Genomic DNA, 24,434 nt, shown 5'->3' on the forward strand with positions numbered 1-24,434 from the left:
GAATTTGGACCCCCTGTGCCTCTTTTTGAGTAGACCTGCTGCTGACCGGTGGTCTCACCTGCTGGGTTGCTGGCCGGCCTCTCTGCTTCTTCTCTCCCTCCCCCACCGGTGCTGCGTGGGAGGGGGGTGACTCTCGCCCTGGAGCAGACTGTTGGTGGGGAGGCTGTTCCTTCCTGGCTCGCGGCAGCGCCCAGTGAGACGCCGGTCTCTCTCCTCCCACCGACGCTGCATGAGGAGAGCCGGCTGCGGAAGCCGCACTTCGCAGAGGTACTGGAAGATAGAGGCAACGATCTCCTCTGCGCGGAGGGATACAACACAGAGGTGAGCAGCAGAACCAATGATCAAAGGGGTGAGTCTAATTCATAGTTTACTAACTTTGACATTAACAATGACATCGTAACACGAGAACTTTTTAAGAGGGGGGAATTGAAGGAAAATGGAGGGGGCCATCAGGGCTTAAAAATCTGAAACATCCTACTAAGGAAGGCACTTGAATACGAGAGTTAAGAAGATCGTGGGACACATTGTAAACTATTGCAGGGACTACCAGCAAAACTAACCTGGCATAAAAATCCCAGACCGCTTACAGTGACTTAAAGACCAGCTCACAACATCAACTAAGAGATTTCCTTTTACTACACTTGATAAAAACAGTGATAGAAGGCCATGGGATTACAAGCAATGATACACTAACCTACGTGTACTAATGGTCTAAAAACATATTGAAGCTACACTGAAAATAATTTCACTTGTTTTGGACTATTGGTTGATTTTTTTCCTTTTTTCTGAAAGTTATAACCAATGATTGCTGCTCTTATCTATGCTTTACTCTTCTGAATGAGGATTGGTTATATTATAGGTTTCTAGGCTATTTAAATTGCATATACTAAAAGGTTAAAAGCAAATCTGTTTTATATATAGCTTACTGAATCATATAAATATTCTCTGAAAGAACACTGCTTGTTTAGATATAACTGAAATAAGTTTTGAATCATCTAGGCTAAACCATAGGAAATTATATCTAGTTTGGTATTTTCTCTATTTTTTCTAGAGTGGCTAAGCGATGATAAGACTAGGCTTACAAAAAAGTGTTACCTGTGTAGATTAACTGACATATATTTTTTCTAAGATCGCCCTAAAACTCTTTAAACACCCCCTTGTAAGTTATCTTATTTGCAGGATTAATTGAATTAAGGAGGTGAATTGCCTCATTTCACTGCTCTCTAAATATTGCCTGAGCTAGCAGCCTATACTAAAATTTTTCTGGTCCAGGCTTGATGCTCCTTTTGCTAGTTCAGGTATTGGGGTATCTCATTCCTTTTTAACGAGTTCAGCGATTGGTATAGGAAAATCCTTACACACAGGTAAATAAAAAAGTGGTATTCTACCTAGGTGCATAACGTTCTGAAAAACCTTCTGCCAAAGCTCTGGGTCATCCTTTTTTTTTAATTTGAATTTAAATCAGATTGATGCTTACTTATTAAAGCACATTACTCTGGTAATTTTCACTTACCTGAGTTTAGTCGTATACTAAAATAAACACTTTTTTTTCATAAAGTCCAAGCGTAAAGCAAACATTTAGAGGCCTTAAATCAAAATTAATTTTTCCTGCTCTCCCCACATGGCTATATACTAGATTTCTAAGAGGACTGATTATGTTATAGGTTTCTAGGCTACTTATATTGCAGATACTAAAAGGTTAAAAGTAAATTTTTCACAGCTTACTGATTTATATAAATACTCTCTGAAAGAACACTGGTTGTTTAGATAAAACTGAAATAAGTTTTGAACTGCCTAGGTTAAACCACAGGAAATTATATTTAGTTTGGTATTTTTTCTATATTTCCATAGTGGCTAAATGATAAGACTAGGAATATGGGATAAGGTGTGTTACCTGTGTAGATTAGCTGATATATATTTTTTCTAAAGATCGCCCTAAAACTTCCAAACACCCCCTTGTAAGTTATCTTATCTGCAGGATTAATTGAATTAAGGGGGTGAGCTGCTCTTTAAATACTGCCTGAGATAGCAGCCCATATTAAAATTTTCTTTGGATCAGGCTTGATACCCCCTTTGCTAACTCAGCTAGCTGGGTGTCCCACTTCTCTTAATGAGCTTAGTGACTGGTATAGGAAAATCTTCACATGCTGGCAAACAAAAATTGACATTCTACTTAGGTGTATAATCTCCTGAAAAACCTTCTGCCAAAGTTTTTGGGTCACCCTTTTTTTTTTTTTTTTTTTTTTTGGAATTTGAATTTAAATTAGATTAATGCTCACTTATTAAAGCACATTACCCTGGTAATTCTCACTTACTTGAGTTTAGCTGTACACTAAAATAAACACTCTTCTTCATAAAGCCCAAGTGTAAAGCAAACACTTAGAGGCCTTAAATTAAAATTAAATTTTCTTGCTCTTTCCACACGGCTATATACTAGATTTTTTTATTACTTTTACTCTTGACTCACCCTTTTCTCACCACTCTACCACACCTGGTACATGGATAAGTTTCTTGGCATCTCGGCCAAAACACCTTCCCCAACTATGGCAGTAAGACATAGGGACAGAAAGCCTAAGGGCACGCAAGATCCAGTTGTCGATGCCCAATCTACCGTGATAAACATAGCTACACCTGAAGCATTGAACATTCAGACTTTGGTTGTCAGTATCTCAGAGGCCCTCTCCCCCAAGTTTGATGCTTTAAAAGCAGAAATTAAACAAGATATAACGGCTTTAACACAAGAAATTAGACAATTTTCAGTAAGGTTACAGGAGGCTCAGCAGAGAGTGTCTGATTTGGAGGACCTCACTACCTCATATGGCTCTAAATTCGAAAACATGAGTACAAGTATTCAAAAAACCTTATCTAGGCTGGAAGACCTAGAAAATCATAGTAGAAGGAACAACATTAGAATAATAGGTCTCCCAGAAGAAAGCCAGTATGGGGACTTGGTCCTCTTTATCTCGGACACTCTCACTAAAGCTCTCAAATTTCCGGCGACACACCGTCAAGTCCTGGTAGAGAGGGCACACAGGCTTGGTCCACCCCGTACATCTAATAATAATTCTATCAGACCTAGACCTATAATTGCCAAACTACTTAACTATCAAGACAAACTTAAATTTTTACAACAATTCCGTAAAACTCAGCCACTTATTATTGATGGTGCTAAAATTTAAATTTTTCAGGATTTCTCGGCTGAGACAGCCTTAAAAAGGAAAGATCTGGCACCAATGTGCACTAAATTTATTAAACATGGCCTGGATGCCACCATCATTTTTCCTGCTAAACTTAAAGTAACAGTGAAGGATGTTACATATTTTTTTGCGGAGGCTGACGCAGCAGAGAAATTTTTTACAACTTTGGACTTATCAGTACCAAAGGGGTTAGCTCTGGCAGAGTAGGCCTAATCATGGGTACAATTCCTTTATTTAGAGATAGATGGGGCACTTAGGGAAATTGCCTGAGCTCCCCCCCCTCCTCCTTTTGGGGGTCTCACTGTGGTCCCCCTTCTTTTTTTTTTTTTTTCTTCTTCCCCCCTTTTTTTTTTTTTTCCTCTTTCTCTTCTTCTCCCTCCTTGCTGCTTCACTGCAGAGTAGGTTTAAAACTACAAGAAAATAGAAAAACTTAGAATTGTATCATGGAACGTGGGAGGGATTTCTACCCCTATTAAGCGAAAAGCTATACTGACACAATTAATGAAGTCCCAGACGGACATAGGGTTAATCCAAGAAACACACCTTAACTCAGAGGAATCCTCTAAACTCAAAACCTCATGGGTTAAAGAAGTGTTCTTTTCACCAAGTATTGGTAAAAAAAAGGGGAGTAGCTATCTTAATAGGGAAAAAAGCCCAGATCGAGGTTGTGCACTGCGAGCCCGATCCGGAGGGAAGATTCGTTCTGTTAAAAATAAAACTCGCCCATGATACCTTTACACTATGTAATATATATGGCCCTAATACTCTTGACATAGAATTTTGGAATAAAATACAATCTAAATTATTACTGTATAGTCAGGGACACCTCATTATTGGTGGGGATTTTAATATGGCGCCGCAATGTCCATTAGACAGGCTTCGAGAAACCATGAAATAGAAAAAACAGAAAAAGGATAATTTAGAATTTAAAATGATCAAGAAAATAAAACAAAATTTAGCACTACGGGATATATGGCGTATTCAAAACCCTGATGTACAGGAATTTACTTGTCTTTCAAAAGCACATAAAACCCTCTCACGAATAGACTTATTCCTTATAGATGAGCGTATAGGGCCTACAACCGTGCAAGCAAGAATCCTTCCCATGACAATATCAGATCATGCCCCCATTTCTTTGCATATTCAGATGAAACGGCCGCAAATTAAATCTTTGCGATTTTTTTTCCCACATTACTTAGTAACGGATATGAAATTTAAAACTCATCTCAAGTCAAAATTTGAGGAATTTATACAGTTCAACCATGAATATATTGAACGCCCAGAACTACTCTGGGATACCGCCAAGGCGGTTCTCAGAGGAGAAATATTAACCTATAATATCGCTCTAACTAAAAAATTAAAGACAAGAGAAAAATAAATAAATAAGGCACTATCTAACTCGTATAATAAATTCTTACTGCATAAAAATGCCTCAAACTGGGCTAAGTATGTGCGAGCCAAAGAAACTAGGGACACATTTATCTTAACTCAACAAGTGCAGAAAGAACTAAAAACTCAGGCTAAATTCTACAGATTTGGGAACAAATCTGGAAAGATGTTGTCTAGATTGGTTAATAATGAAAAAAAATATCCGTATATTGAAGAACTCTTAGATAAGGCAAAGCGAATTTTAGATCCTGATAGGATTGCAACTATATTAGTGAAATATTATCAAAATGTATATTCTGATAAGGGTTATGACCAAGATAAATCTGCAGAGTTTTGGAATAAGATTGTTAGCCCATCATTAACTGATGAATGCATCATCGGCCTTAATGCTCCTATATCGGTCCAAGAAGTAAAGTTGGCAATCTCTAAATCACCGATTAATAAGGCGGCTGGTCCGGATGGACTACCTAGCGAATTCTACAAAATACTAGTTGAAGAAAGTGCCCCATATTTAACAAACTTATATAACGAATATTATATTAAAGGCAAACCAGTCTCAGCCTCATTTTCCTTCTCCCACACAACCTTAATCCTTAAAGCAGGAAAAGATCCTAGGCTTAAAGAATCATATAGACCAATAGCCCTACTTAATTCAGACTACAAGATCTTAATGTCTATCTTAGCATCTAGACTACAGTTAATTCTGCCCAAAGTGATTCATCCGGATCAAGCCGGCTTTATGAATGGACGAAACTCCTCGGCCAAAATTAGGGAGGTATTGGTTACTTTGGAATACTACGAAAAGATCTTGGTGGGGAGAGAGGAAGACCCTGGGGCATCAGATACCGCTATTCTGTCCATTGACGCAGAAAAAGCATTTGACTCTGTTACATTTAAACATCTTAACACATCTTTGTTGAAATTTGGAATTAAGGGCAAATTCCCCCAATTCGTAGAGAGTCTTTACAAAAGATCAGCTACAAGCTTGATAACTAACGGTATGATATCTCCATCAATAACTCTTGAAAGAGGAACGCGCCAGGGCTGCCCTCTCTCCCCACTTTTGTTTAACATTGCCATTGAACCCTTGGCCATTATGATAAGGCAAAGTTTAGAGGGAATAAAGATCCTAAATCATGAGATGAAAATAGGTTTGTATGCAGATGATGTCTTGTTGTATTTATCCAATACCAAGGTTAATATTCCAAAACTGATGCAGATAATTGACCAATTCGGTACCTTCTCAGGGTATAAAATAAATGCATCTAAATCAGAAATCCTCTGGATCCGCAGGAGTAAGGATTCATGTTTGGAGAATCCATTTAAAAGAGTAAAAGAATCATTTAAATACCTAGGAATAATTATTCCTGCGAACTCAGATTTGGTATATGAGCTTAACATTCCCCCAATTATTAACCAATTTAAGGAAAAACTTAGAACTTGGCAAAGTCTGCCACTTTCAATCTCAGGAAGGATAGCATTGGTCAAAATGATCCTCCTCCCGAAATTACTATATATACTGCAGAATATTCCAGTAATCCTTTTTGAAAGAGATATACGCATGATCAATGGCCTAATCAGACAATTTCTCTGGCAAGGGAAAAGAGCACGAATATCTCTTAATAAACTTACCCTTCCACGTGATTATGGGGGCTTAGCACTCCCAGACATTAGAGCATACAATCTTAGTTTTTTAGCGCGAATAGTGGCGGGTTGGATTCTGTCTAAAGATTACATTCTAAATAACCAACTGGAAGCTAATATATGTGATCCATACCATCCTTTATCCCTTATACATTCACCCCCTAAGGAGCTGCCCCTAGAAATTAAAAAATTAAACGTTATCTATAATCCTATCAGGGCATGGTGGAAAATTGCAAAAATTCTTTCAATTAACTTTAAGGCTTCACACTACCTTCCCCTGATAGGGAATCCAAAATTCCAACCTGGCTTACATTCTGAGGTTTTTAATAGATGGCATATGAAAGGGCTAAATAGAATGATCTTGCTGATAGATGCTGATAGGAAAATTATTAAAACATTTGAAGCACTGAAAAGAGAATTTACTCTGCCTAATAAAGACTTCTTTGCCTACTTATTTCCTGGCTGAAATAGTCAGAGAAGAGGGCTGGGGTTGGAAACTAGGCAAGGTGGAAAACTGGCTTATACTTATGAAGGCTGATTACATGTCTATCGCTGTGGCCTATCAATTATTGGTTGGCAGTAGGGGCAACTGTAACCTGTCAAGGATTGCTGAAACATGGACTCTATTTCTACCACAGAATAGGGTCGACTCAAAAATCCTGCAACCTTCTATAGGAAAAGTGGCTAAAATAACCTTGTCTGCCACATGGCTCGAAGCACATATTAAACTGCTCCACAGGGCATACTTCACTCCGGAGATGGGCTTTAAGGTGCACAACCTGGGTTTTGACAAATGCCCGAAATGTTCTCTCCCAGCTGCTAATATAGTGCATATGTTCTGGTCTTGCCCAAAAGTGAGAAATACCTGGCACAAACTTGAATATTGGCTGAATAAGGTATTGAAGATTCCACCTATATCTTTTACTTTATTTCAGATCATACTATGTATTGACAATTTAATTAAACATCATCCTAATGATAAATTGATATCTATCTCTATTTTAGCCACTAGATATTTAATATGCAAAAAATGGAAAATGCGCTCGGTACCAAGTGTGCAGGAAATTCAAAACTGCCTCAAGAAACAATGCTTATTAGAACAAAAGACACAGACATTAACAACGAAGAGGACATTAGGAAATTTTTTAATAAATGGGCAATATATATTAAATCACTACCCGAAAATGATAGAGATTATATAATCTTTCCTTTCCAAAATTCAGAAATGATCCTGTTAGGTATTTGGTAGAGGGAGCAGCAGGGAAGGGGATTTATCCCTTTTTTTTTTTTTTTTTTTTTTTTTTTTTTTAAGATTTTGGTTGATTATTTTTATTTTTACTTTTTTTTTTTTCGATTAAAAATAGAAAATCCCAACGCAGGGCGACTTAAGGGAATAAGATTTTGTTTTCAGTTTTAGACTTGAAAGAAGATAATACTTGCTTTTTTACAGGTAGGAGAAACTGTGGGTTAAATATTATTTTACATAGCTTGCTTCTGTTTTCTTCTGCTGAAATTATTTGAACTTCAAGATGAGGACAAGTGTTTTTTGTTTTTCATCTCCTTAAATATTGCCATGAACTGAATTTGTATTACTGCATAATGTCACCCTCTGTTGGTTAATAAAAAAGAATATAAAAAAAAAAAAAGAGAGACGTGCTCAACCAAGAACAAATAATGGCGCAGTAGCTTGTTCTTCAGTGGGTCACCAACTGGGAGCAGCCTATTTTAGTCCAATTGATCCTTTCACAGAGAAGAATTTTCCTAAAGTATATCAGTCTGATCCTGCCTAATAAGGAAGGTCTAGCCAGGCAATCCTACTCCGGCAGAGGAACCTGACAACCCTAGAAGATTGTTTCAGCCTTCACTGGGAAAGGCAAATGCTGGTCAAAAAGAGGCTCTTCCTGGCGTGGTAACTAACCATAGAAAAGGCTATTGTGCTATTTGTTACCTGATTTGAGCTCTTCTCTTTTTTTGTGTATGTAAATTATGACCCTTAGGTGTCTGGAAACCAGACATGGACCCATTGCCTGATGTGCCTAGAGGCATATGGCTGCACCTCACTGATGAGACCCAAACTAGGCTGAAACTTGTGTCTCCTTCAGAGGGATTTCCTGATATTTTGGTGCTGGACTGTACTTTTTAGTCAGGACCAGACTGATATACTGTAGGAAAGTTACTCTCTGGGAAAGGCACATGTTGGGCAAAAAGAGGCTGCTCCTGAGGGGGTAACTAGTCATAGAATAAGCTTTTACGCTATTGTTCGTTCCCTGGTTTGAGCGCTTCTCTCTTTTTGTGTCGTCTGAAATAGGTGCTTGGCTTTCTTTAGAAGGGACACTCTGGAGTAGGGTCTGCATAGTGAAATACAGTGTGAATAAGGGACTGCCTAAAGAAGACACAGTCTGAATATGGAACTCTCTAAAGAAGACACAGTCTGAATATGGAACTCTCTAAAGAAGACACAGTCTGAATATGGAACTCTCTAAAGAAGACACAGTCTGAATATGGAACTCTATAAAGAAGACACAGTCTGAATATGGAACTCTCTAAAGAAGACACAGTCTGAATATGGAACTCTCTAAAGAAGACACAGTCTGAATATGGAACTCTCTAAAGAAGACACAGTCTGAATATGGAACTCTCTAAAGAAGACACAGTCTGAATATGGAACTCTCTAAAGAAGACACAGTCTGAATATGGAACTCTCTAAAGAAGACACAGTCTGAATATGGAACTCTCTAAAGAAGACACAGAGGCCTATGCGGATCAGGTCCGCAAGACCTCGCTGAATGTGGAGAGCAATCCATATTCAGCATTGCACCAGCAGCTCACAAGAGCTGCTGGTGCAACGCCTCCCCCTGCAGATTCGCGGCCAATGGGCCGCCAGCAGGGGGGTGTCAATCAACCCGATCGTACTCGATCGGGTTGAATTGTGGCGATTCCTGTCCGCTTACACAGAGCAGGCAGACAGGGTTATGGAGTCTGAAGACTCGCCAGAAAGATGGGCCCTCAAGCTCCAATAGAAGCTTGATAAATGGGCCCCACAGTCTGAATATGGAACTCTCTAAAGAAGACACAGTCTGAATAAGAAACTCCTTAAATAAGAAACAGTTGAATAAAGGAACTGCCTAAAGAAGGGAGCGTCTGAATATAGTCACCCTAAAGAAGACACAGCCCGAAAGAAGAGACAATCTGAAAATGGAACTCTCTAAAGAGGAGATAGTATGAATATAGTACAGAGATATAATCAGACTAGATAGGACTTGATGTGAACTGTAGATAAGGAAACTGCAACAGCTGTCTGAATTTCTCAATGACACTTGTTAAGTTACTGTAATTAGAGTTATTGTTGCATAATTATCTCACACAATACAACAATATAACAAATGTTAATGTACAGTGTGTTTCTAATTGGAATATTTTGTAAACAATATCAGATTAAACTCATAAAATTGTCCGAGTTATTAAGTTGCTATGGAGATAGGAGTCATTGCTAAAGTTCGTTATACAAGTATGATTTTTAGTCAGTTATTAGAGCAATACACAGGCTGGTGGATTACAACATATTTTAAATGAAGTCTTAAAGGGACAGTCTAGCTACACATTATAATCATAACATTTGAAATAATTTTGCAAAATGTATGTTTTTATTAAAGGGACACTGAACCCAAATTTTTTGTTTCGTGATTCAGATAGAGCATGCAATTTTAAGCAACTTTCTAATGTACTCCTATTATCAATTTTTCTTTGTTCACTTGCTATCTTTATTTGAAAAAGAAGGCATCTAAGCTTCTTTTTTGTTTTAGGACTCTGGACAGCTCTTTTTTATTGGTGGATGAATTTATCCACCAATCAGCAAGAATAACCCAGGTTATTCACCAAAAATGGGCCGGCATCTAAACTTACATTCTTGCATTTCAAATAAAGATACCAAGAGAAGGAAGAAAATTTGATAATAGGAGTAAATTAGAAAGTTGCTTAAAATTGCATGCTCTATCTGAATCATGAAAGAAAAAATGTGGGTTTAGTGTCCCTTTAAGGCTGCGTTTACCTTTTGAGTGACAGTTAAGTTCATGGACAGTGCGTATGCCATATTTAGTGGATCCATATCTGCTCTGAGTTAAAAATAAGGTAAACGTCTTTAAAATAAAATAAAAAAAAATATCTATGTTGGAAAATTATTTAAAATGCAATGCTGGAACTATATAGTACCAGCATAAAATGCTATTAAAGGTAATATTCTGATGTTCATTTGTGCACTGTTTATAAGGTTAGAAGCAAAAATAAAACATTACCTGCTTCTTTATTATTTCACTATCGTAGATTAAAGGGACAGTCTACTCCAGAATTTGTATTGATTAAAAAGATAGATAATACCTTTATTATCCATCCCCCATTTTTACATAACCAACACAGCTATTTTAATACAATATAAACCTTTGTAGACTGCCCCCTTATTTCAGTTCTTTCCTTAAGTACCCCCAACAGGCCAGGTTTTCATTATAGCTGAACTAGAGCACAGGTGAAATAATCAGCTGATGGGTGAGAGCAGGTTAGTAACCATGGTTACTGATCAGCTGATTATTTCACCTGTGCTCTAGTTCAGCTATAATGAAAACCTGGCCTGTTGGGGGTACTTGAGGATCGAGGTTGAGAAAAACTGCTTTAGACAGACTTGCATTTTAGCTAATAAGTGCCCTCTCATAGGTAAATCCACAGACATGAGCACAATGTTATCTATATGGCACACATGAACTAACGCCCTCTAGCTGTGAAAAACTATCACATGCCCTTCAAGGGCTTAGAAAATTAGTCTACCTAGGTTGAGCTTTCAACAAAGAATACCAAGAGAACAAAGCAAATTTGATAATAAAAGTGAAGTGGAAAGTTGTTTAAAATGACATGCCCTATCTGAATCATCAAAGTTCCATTTTGACTAGAATGTCCCTTTAATAAAATGACTGCTTGATCTCACTTGAATTCATGACCATGGCATCTATTTATCAAGCTGTCAACTTACCTGCATTCGATGGCACCAATACGCTCGCCTAAGATCGCCTAACATCGCTGCCGCGGACCTGAATACGTTCTCCAAAATTATCAAAAAAGCTGTCAAAACGCAGCGCACCAAGTACGGGGTGATGAGCAGCGGTCTGTTGTTAACTAACAGTCATCGATCTCGCTGCTCTTCGGCTTTTTTACAGCTTTCTTGGTACCCTGTCACTAAGCACCCACACTATACTGTTTTACCCCCTAAACCGCCGCTCCCGGACCCCGCCGCAACTAAATAAAGTGTTTAACCCCTAAACCGCCGCTCCCGGACCCTGCTGCAACAAAATAAAGTGTTTAACCCCTAAACCGCCGCTCACGGAGCTCACCGCCACCTACAGTATACTTATTAACTCCTAATCTTCTGCCCCCTACACCGCCGCCACCTACATTATACTTATTAACCCCTAATCTGCCCCCCCTACACCGCCGCCACCTACATTATATTTATTAACCCCTAATCTGCCGCCCCCTACACCGCCGGCACTATATTAAATTTATTAACCCCTAAACCTAAGTCTAACCCTAACCCTAACACGCCCTAACTTAAATATAATTTAAATAAATATAAATAAATATTCCTATAATTAAATAAATTATTCCTATTTAAAACTAAATTCTTACCTGTAAAATAAACCCTGAGATAGCTACAATATAACTAATAGTTACATTGTAGCTATCTTAGGATTTCTTTTTATTTTACAGGCAACTTTGTATTTATTTTAACTAGGTACAATAGTTATTAAATAGTTATTAACTACCTAGTTAAATAAATACAAATATACCTGTAAAATAAAACCTAACCTAAGTTACAATTACACCTAACACTACACTATAATTAAATACATTCCCTAAACTAAATACAATTAAATAAAATTACATAAAATTATCTAAAGTACAAAAAAAACAACAACTAAATTACAGAAAATAATAAAATAATTACAAGTTTTTAAACTAATTACACCTAGTCTAATCCCCCTAACAAAATAAAAAAGCCCCCCCCAAATAAACCCTACCCTACACTAAATTACAAATAGCTCTTAAAAGGGCTTTTGCGGGGCATTGCCCCAAAGTAATCAGCTCTTTTACCTGTAAAAAAAATTACAACCCCCCCCAACATTAAAACCCACCACCCACAAAACCAACCCTACTCTAAAACCCACCCAATCCCCCCTTAAAAAACACTAAAACACTAACCCCTTGAAGTTCACCCTACCTTGAGAAGTCTTCACCCAACCGGGCCGAAGTCCTCAACGAAGCGGGCAGAAGTGGTCCTCCAGACGGGCAGAAGTCTTCATCCAAGCCGTGGCGAAGTGGTCCTCCAGACGGGCAGAAGTCTTCATCCAGAAGGCATCTTCTATCTTCATCCATCTGGCGCGGAGCGGCTCCATCTTCAAGACATCCGACGCGGAGCATCCTCTTCATCCAGAGTCTTCTTCAACAATGACGGGTCCTTTAAGTGACGTCGTCCAAGATGGCATCCCTTCAATTCCAATTGGCTGATAGAATTTTATCAGCCAATCGGAATTAAGGTAGGAAAATTAATATTGGCGGATGCAATCTTCCAATAGGATTGAAGTTCAATACTATCGGCGGATCCAATCAGCCAATAGAATGCAAGTGTGGGTGGAGGGTTTTAATGTTGGGGGGGTTGTAATTTTTTTTTTACAGGTAAAAGAGCAGATTACTTTGGGGCAATGCCCCGCAAAAGGCCCTTTTAAGGGCTATTTGTAATTTAGTGTAGGGTAGGGCTTAATCTATGTTAGTAAAGTTTTACACTTTTTTATCTCAAACACTTGCTACTGTGTTTTATTTGGATTTTCACTGGGTCCACTGGACCTCTGCGGATTGCCTCCTGTGGAAGCCCTGATACAGTCTGTTGGCTGACTTGATTGATCCCTTCCTGTCTGACTAGCATCAAAGGAGATGCTTTACACTTTGTGAGTATATATCTTACCATACACACCATTGCTCTTGGCATAAGACAGTACTAGGCCATATAGGCACCTCTGTGTTCCCTTGTGTTTCACTACAGATCTCCTATCTCCACCTTGAGAGCTCGGTCTGCTGGGTGACTGTTATAGATCCCAGACTGCTCCCATTGCACTAACTGGAGTGCATCCTAGATTGTGAGTTGAATACAATACAATCTGATAGTTCACCTATTTGGATCAAACAATATTAGGCCATGTGGCGCATCTGTCTTCTTCTCTGTTTATTTTGGAGGGGCATTTTTTAATTTCTTAGGGGTATTAGATTAGGTGTAATTAGTTTAAAAAACTTCTAATTATTTTATTATTTTCTGTAATTTAGTATTTGTTTGTTTTTTGTACATTAGATAATTTTATGTAATTGTATTTAATTGTATTTAGTTTAGGGAATTTATTTAATTATACTGTAGTGTTAGGTGTAATTGTAACTTAGGTTAGGTTTTATTTTAGAGGTATATTTGTATTTATTTTAACTAGGCAGTTATTAAATAGTTAATAACTATTTAATAACTATTGTACCTAGTTAAAATAAATACAAAGTTGCCTGTAAAATAAAAAAAAAAACTAAGATAGATACTATTGTAACTATTAGTTATATTGTAGCTATCTTAGGGTTTATTTTACAGGTAAGTATTTAGTTTTAAATAGGAATAATTTATTTAATACTAGGTATATTTATTTATATTTATTTAAATTATATTTAAGTTAGGGCGTGTTATGGTTAGGGTTAGACTTAGGTTTAGGGGTCAATAAATTTAATATAGTGGCGGCGGTGTAGGGGGCGGCAGATTAGGTGTTAATAAATATAATGTAGGTGGCGGCGGTGAAGGGGGCGGAAGATTAGGGGTTAATAAGTATAATGTAGGTGGCAGTGGGCTCCGGGAGCGGCGGTTTAGGGGTTAATAAGTTTATTTAGTTGGGGCGGGGTCCGGGAGCGACGGGATAGGGGTTAATAAGTTTCTTTAGTTGCTGCGGGTCTGGGAGCGTCAGGAAATGGGTTAATAAGTTTATTTCGTTGTGGCGGGGTCTGGGAGCGGCGGGATAGGGTTAATAACTTTTATTTAGGTGGCGGCGGTGTAGGGGGGGGGCATATTAGGGGTGTTTAGACTCGGGGTACATGTTAGGGTGCTAGGTGTAAACATTCCCATAGGAATCAATGGGATATCGGGCAGCAGCGAACATGAGCTTTCGCTGCTTTCAGACTTTCCAGGGCGGCGGATTGAAAACCAGGTCTGCTGGGCTGGAATAGTGCAGAGCGTACCTGGTAGACATTTGATAACTAGCAAAAGTAGTCAGATTGTGCCGAATTTGCATTCAGAAGTGAACATCTCTAATGACGTAAGCATCGATCGTTGTCGGAATGAGTCCGGCGGATCATATGTTACGTCACTAAATTCTACTTTTGCCGGTCTGTAGGGTTTAATAACTAAGGCGAATCCGGCTCGTCACAAATACGCTGTGGATTTCCAGCGTATTTGCGGTTGACAGCTTGATAAATAGATGCCCATATGTCCATAATCCTGTAGTCAGCAGTGCACAACAGCATTATATGATAATAAAAATACTCCCCCTCACAATGTTGCAAAGCTCAGCACAAAACTAATAAATTGTGTGAAATTTAGAAGGGAATTGTAATTTTAAAAACCATAAATCAGACTTGTCATTTTCTATTGAGTTGTCACACTAATTTGTTTTTACGTGAATAGTTGTCTTTCGCTCACGTGCTAACTTTATACTTTCAACTTGTAATACCAGCACTAACCCGGTCATGCTAATTTTGTAACTTGATTGCAGTTAAAAAAAACACTTGTAATCTGCGCCAATGAGTGTGTGTATGTATATATATATATATATATATATATATATATATATATATATATATATATATATATATATATATATATATATATATTTGATATAAACACAAACTCATACAATCAGTTGTATGTATGAAATGTACAAACTAGAAATTTGTTTTATCAGAGATATAACTGAAATTCCTGAGCATTGTAGTCATGGAGAGATTCTGGAAACGACACATAAGGACGTATATTTCACGCACCTCCTAATGCAGCCGACTCATCAAGAAACATGCCTATCTATTAATGGATGTGCTTGCACACAAATTGCTTTCATTTTTGAAACCACAGATAAATCTGCCCGTTAACATGAGATAATTTACTTACCACATTTGTCACTCATCTCATTTCTGACGAGTTCTTTAACTTCTTGATCCTACATCAACAGAGAAAAAAGGCTTGAATTAATAAAGTCAGGCACATAAAGGGTTACCAAAGGTCCTCTGTAAACAAATATAACTGGGTGTTAGCTGTAGGAGGGGCCTCATTAGACCTCATCAAAAACCCATGACCCTGAAACCATGGGAATCCACAGAAGTTTTTCTAGGTGGGGGGACCAAAATCAAAAGTATAATTATCTAAAACACTCATTTAAAACTCTCCTTCAGTGCCCTATAGCACCTCAGTCAGCCACAAACTACATACCCACATCAGATTGCCCCCAACCGGCCCTGCAGCTGCTCTTAAAATGTGATACCCTCAGAATTCACATTAGATGCAAAATACTTACACATATAATTACACACACACATATACCTACACATAAAATTACACACACACATATATACCTACACATATAATTACACACACACATATACCTACACACATAATTACACACACACACACACACACATAAACCTACACATATAATTACACACACATATATACCTACACATATAATTACACACACACATATACCTACACATATAATTAATTACACACACATATATACCTACACATGTAATTACACACACACATATACCTACACATATAATTACACATGCATATACCTACACATATAATTACACACACACACACATATACCTACACATTAAATTACACACACATATATACCTACACATATAATTACACACATATACCTACACATATAATTACACACACATATATACCTACACATATAATTACACACACATATACCTACACATATAATTACACACACATATAATTACACACACACATATACCTACACATATAATTACAAGGATCAAAGGATAATTATCTAAAACACACATATAATTACACACACACATAAACCTACACATATAATTGCACATACACACATATACCTACACATATAATTACACACATATATCTACACATAAAATTACACACACACAAATACCTACACATATAATTACATAGACCTACACATATAATTACACACACACATATACCTACACATATAATTACACACACAAACACACACACATACCTACACTTATAATTACACACATATACCTACACATATAATTACATAGACCTACACATATAATTAAACGCACACACACATATACCTACACATATAATTACACACATATATACCAACACATATAATTACACACACAAATATATCTACACATATAATTACACACACATATACATACACATATAATTACACACACATATACCTACACATATAATTACACACACATATAATTACACACACACATATACCTACACATATAATTACAAGGATAAAAGGATAATTATCTAAAACACTCGTTTAAAACTCTCCTTCAGTGTCCTATAGCACCTCCGTCAGCCGCAAACTACATACCCACATCAGATTGCACCCAATCAGTCCTGCAGCTGCTTTTAAAATGTGATACCCTCAGAATTCACATTAGATACTTATACATATAATTACACAAACACATATACCTACACATATAATTACACACACACACATATACCTACACATAAAATTACACACACATATACCTGCGCATATAATTACACACATATATACCTACACATATAATTACACACCTATAACTACACATATAATTACATAGACCTACACATAAAATTACACACACACACATATACCTACACATATAATTACACACACATATACCTACACATATAATTACACACACATATATAACTATACATATAATTAAACACACATATAATTACACACATACACACACATATACCTACACATATAATTACACACACACATATAATTACACACAAACATATACCTACACATATCATTACACACACACATATACCTACACATATAATTACACACACAAACACACACATATACCTACACATATAATTACAAACACACACACATATACCTACACAAATAATTACACACACATATGCCTACACATACACATATACCCACACATATAATTACACACATATATATATACCTACACATATAATTACACACACACACACACACACACATATATATACTTACACATATAATTACACACACATATCTACACATATAATTACACACACACACATATACCTACACATATAATCACACACACACATAAACCTATATATATATAATTGTGCACACACATATACATACACATATAATTACACACACAAACACACACATATACCTAAACATATAATTACACACACATATACCTACATATATAATTACACACACACATATACCTACACATATAACTACACACACATATACCTACACATACAATTACACACACACATATACCTACACATATAATTACACACTACACATATAATTACACACACACACATATACCTAGACATATAATTACACACACACATATACCAACACATATAATTACACACACATATATACCTACACAAATAATTACACACATACATACACATATAATTACACACACACTCACACACACACACACACACACATATATTCCTACACATATAATTACACACACACATACCTAGACATATAATTACACACATATACCTACAAATATGATTACACACACACACACACATATACCTACACAAATAATTACACACATACATACACATATAATTACACACACACTCACACACACACACACACACATATATTCCTACACATATAATTACACACACATATACCTACACATATAATTACACACACAAACACACACATATACCTACAAATATAATTACACACACACACACATATACCTACACATATAATTACACACACATAAACCTACACATGAAATTACACACACACATATATACCTACACAAATAATTACACACATACACATATAATTACACACACACACACACATATATACCTACAAATATAATTACACACACACACACACACACACACATATACCTACAAATATAATTACACACACACACATATACCTACACATATAATTACACACACAAACACACACATATACCTACAAATATAATTACACACACACATATATCCCTACACATATAATTACACACACATATACCTAGACATATAATTACACAAACACACACATATACCGACACATATAATTACACACACGCATATACCTACACATTTAATTACACAGACACATATACCTACACATATAATTACACACAAACATATACCTACAAATATAATTACACACACACATATACCTACACATATAATTACACACACACATATACCTACACATATAATTACACACACATATATAACTATACATATAATTACACACACAACTATACCTACACATATAATTAGACATACATATAATTACACACATACACACACATATACCTACACATATAATTACACACACACATATAATTACACACAAACATATACCTACACATATCATTGCACACACACACATATACCTACACATATAATTACACACAGACACACAAACACACACATATACCTACACAAATAATTACACATACATATGCCTACACATATAATTACACACACACATATATACTTACACATATAATTACACACATATACCTACACATATAATTACACACACACACATAAACCTACATATATAATTGTACACACACATATACATACACATATAATTACACATATACCTACACATATAATTACGCACACATATACCTACATATATAATTATACACACACATATAATTACACACACACATACCTACACATACAATTACACACACGCATATACATACACATATAATTACACACACATATATACCTACACATATAGTTACACACACACACACATATACCTAGACATATAATTACACACACACATATACCTACACATATAATTACACACACATATATACCTACACATATAATTACACACACAAACACACACATATACCTACAAATATAATTACACACACACATATACCTACACATCTAATTACACACACATAAACCTACACATGAAATTACACACACATATATACCTACACAAATAATTACACACATACATACACATATAATTACACACACACACATATGCCTACACATATAATTACACACACATATACCTACACATATAATTACACACACAAACACACACATATGCCTACAAATATAATTACACACACACACACACACATACCTACACATATAATTACACACACAAACACACACATATACCTACAAATATAATTACTCACACACATATATACCTACACATATAATTACACACACATATACCTACACATATAATTACACACATATACCTACACATACAATTACACACAGGCATATACATACACATATAATTACACACACATATATACCTACACATATAATTACACACACACATATAATTACACGCATAAATATACCTAGACATATAATTACACACACACATATACCTACACATATAATTACACACACATATAAACCTACACAAATAATTACACACATACATACACACATAATTACACACACACACACATATACCTACACATATAATTACACACACATATACCTACACATATAATTACACACACATATATAACTATACATATAATTAAACACACATATAATTACACACATACACACACATATACCTACACATATAATTACACACACACATATAATTACACACAAACATATACCTACACATATCATTACACACACACATATACCTACACATATAATTACACACACAAACACACACATATACCTACACATATAATTACAAACACACACACATATACCTACACAAATAATTACACACACATATGCCTACACATACACATATACCCACACATATAATTACACACATATATATATACCTACACATATAATTACACACACACACACACACACACACATATATATACTTACACATATAATTACACACACATATCTACACATATAATTACACACACACACATATACCTACACATATAATCACACACACACACATAAACCTATATATATATAATTGTGCACACACATATACATACACATATAATTACACACACAAACACACACATATACCTAAACATATAATTACACACACATATACCTACATATATAATTACACACACACATATACCTACACATATAACTACACACACATATACCTACACATACAATTACACACACACATATACCTACACATATAATTACACACTACACATATAATTACACACACACACATATATACCTACACAAATAATTACACACATACATACACATATAATTACACACACACTCACACACACACACACATATTCCTACACATATAATTACACACACACATACCTAGACATATAATTACACACATATACCTACAAATATGATTACACACACACACACATATACCTACACAAATAATTACACACATACATACACATATAATTACACACACACTCACACACACACACACACACACACACACATATATTCCTACACATATAATTACACACACATATACCTACACATATAATTACACACACAAACACACACATATACCTACAAATATAATTACACACACACACACATATACCTACACATATAATTACACACACATAAACCTACACATGAAATTACACACACACATATATACCTACACAAATAATTACACACATACACATATAATTACACACACACACACACACACATATATACCTACAAATATAATTACACACACACACACACACACACATATACCTACAAATATAATTACACACACACACATATACCTACACATATAATTACACACACATATACCTAGACATATAATTACACAAACACACACATATACCGACACATATAATTACACACACGCATATACCTACACATTTAATTACACAGACACATATACCTACACATATAATTACACACAAACATATACCTACAAATATAATTACACACACACATATACCTACACATATAATTACACACACACATATACCTACACATATAATTACACACACATATATAACTATACATATAATTACACACACAACTATACCTACACATATAATTAGACATACATATAATTACACACATACACACACATATACCTACACATATAATTACACACACACATATAATTACACACAAACATATACCTACACATATCATTACACACACACACATATACCTACACATATAATTACACACAGACACACAAACACACACATATACCTACACAAATAATTACACATACATATGCCTACACATATAATTACACACACACATATATACTTACACATATAATTACACACATATACCTACACATATAATTACACACACACACATAAACCTACATATATAATTGTACACACACATATACATACACATATAATTACACATATACCTACACATATAATTACGCACACATATACCTACATATATAATTATACACACACATATAATTACACACACACATACCTACACATACAATTACACACACGCATATACATACACATATAATTACACACACATATATACCTACACATATAGTTACACACACACATATAATTACACACACACACACACATATACCTAGACATATAATTACACACACACATATACCTACACATATAATTACACACACATATATACCTACACATATAATTGCACACACAAACACACACATATACCTACAAATATAATTACACACACACATATACCTACACATCTAATTACACACACATAAACCTACACATGAAATTACACACACATATATACCTACACAAATAATTACACACATACATACACATATAATTACACACACACACATATGCCTACACATATAATTACACACACATATACCTACACATATAATTACACACACAAACACACACATATACCTACAAATATAATTACACACACACACACATACCTACACATATAATTACACACACAAACACACACATATACCTACAAATATAATTACTCACACACATATATACCTACACATATAATTACACACACATATACCTACACATATAATTACACACATATACCTACACATACAATTACACACAGGCATATACATACACATATAATTACACACACATATATACCTACACATATAATTACACACACACATATAATTACACACATAAATATACCTAGACATATAATTACACACACACATATACCTACACATATAATTACACACACATATAAACCTACACAAATAATTACACACATACATACACACATAATTACACACACACACACATATACCTACACATATAATTACACACACATATACCTACACATATAATTACACACACAAACACACACATATACCTACACATATAATTACACACACACATATACCTACACATATATTTACACACACATATATACCTACACAAATAATTACACACATAGATACACATATAATTACACACACATATACCTAAACATATAATTAAACACACAAACACACACATATACCTACAAATATAATTACACACACACACACATATACCTACACATATAATTACACACACATAAACTTACACAAGAAATTACACACACATATACCTACACATATAATTAAACACACACATATACCTACACATATATTTACACACACATACATATACCTAAACAAATAATTACACACAGACATATACCTACACATATAATTACACAAACACATATACCTACACATATAATTACACACACATATACCTACACATATAATTACACACATTTACCTACACATATAATTACACAAACATATATAGCTACAAATACACAAACATATACCTACACGTATAATTACACACACAAACACACACATATACCTACACATATTATTAAACACACATATACCTACACATATAATTACACACATATACCTACACATATAATTACACACACATATAACTATACATTTAATTGCACACACACATATACCTACACATATAATTACACACACCTATAATTACACACACACATATACCTACACATATAATTACACACACATATAACTATACATTTAATTGCACACACACATATACCTACACATATAATTACACACACATATACCTACACATATAATTAAATACACACATATACCTACACATGTAATTACACACACACATATACCTACACATATAATTACACACACACATATACCTACACATATAATTACACACACCTATAATTACACACACACATATACCTACACATATAATTACACACACATATGCCTACACACATAATTACACACACACATATACCTACACACACAAACACACACATATACCTACACATATAATTACACACACATATGCCTACACACATAATTACACACACACACATATACCTACATACACATATACCTACACATATAATTACACACACATATATACATACACAAATAATTACACACATACATACACATATAATTACACACATGCACACATATATACCTACACATATAATTACACACACATATACCTACACATATAATTACACACACACAAACACACGCATATACCTACACATATAATTACACACACATATATCTACACATATAATTACACACACGTATAATTACACACACCTATACACACACATAATTACACACACACATATACCTACACATATAATTACACACACATATGCCTACACACATAATTACACACACACACATATACCTACATATATAATTACACACACACATATACCTACACATATAATTACACACACACATATATACCTATATATACCTACACATATAATTACACACACACATATACCTACATATATAATTACACACACATATATACCTACATATATAATTACACACACACATATACCTACACATATAATTACACACACATATATACCTACAC

The 24,434-nt window shown here is 35.0% G+C and overlaps 1 protein-coding gene across 1 annotated transcript in view; it reads right to left on the bottom strand.

Moving 5' to 3' along the window:
• Positions 1–24,434, bottom strand: part of LOC128664316 (collagen alpha-1(VII) chain-like) — a 913,939-nt gene that overhangs the window by 50,653 nt on the left and 838,852 nt on the right. The window contains exon 97 of the mRNA XM_053719156.1: positions 15,454–15,502. Coding sequence (XP_053575131.1) covers positions 15,454–15,502 — 49 coding nt within the window. The remainder of the gene's footprint in view (positions 1–15,453; positions 15,503–24,434) is intronic.

The sequence above is a fragment of the Bombina bombina genome, chromosome 6 (genome assembly GCF_027579735.1).
Source record: "Bombina bombina isolate aBomBom1 chromosome 6, aBomBom1.pri, whole genome shotgun sequence".
NCBI lineage: Eukaryota > Metazoa > Chordata > Amphibia > Anura > Bombinatoridae > Bombina > Bombina bombina.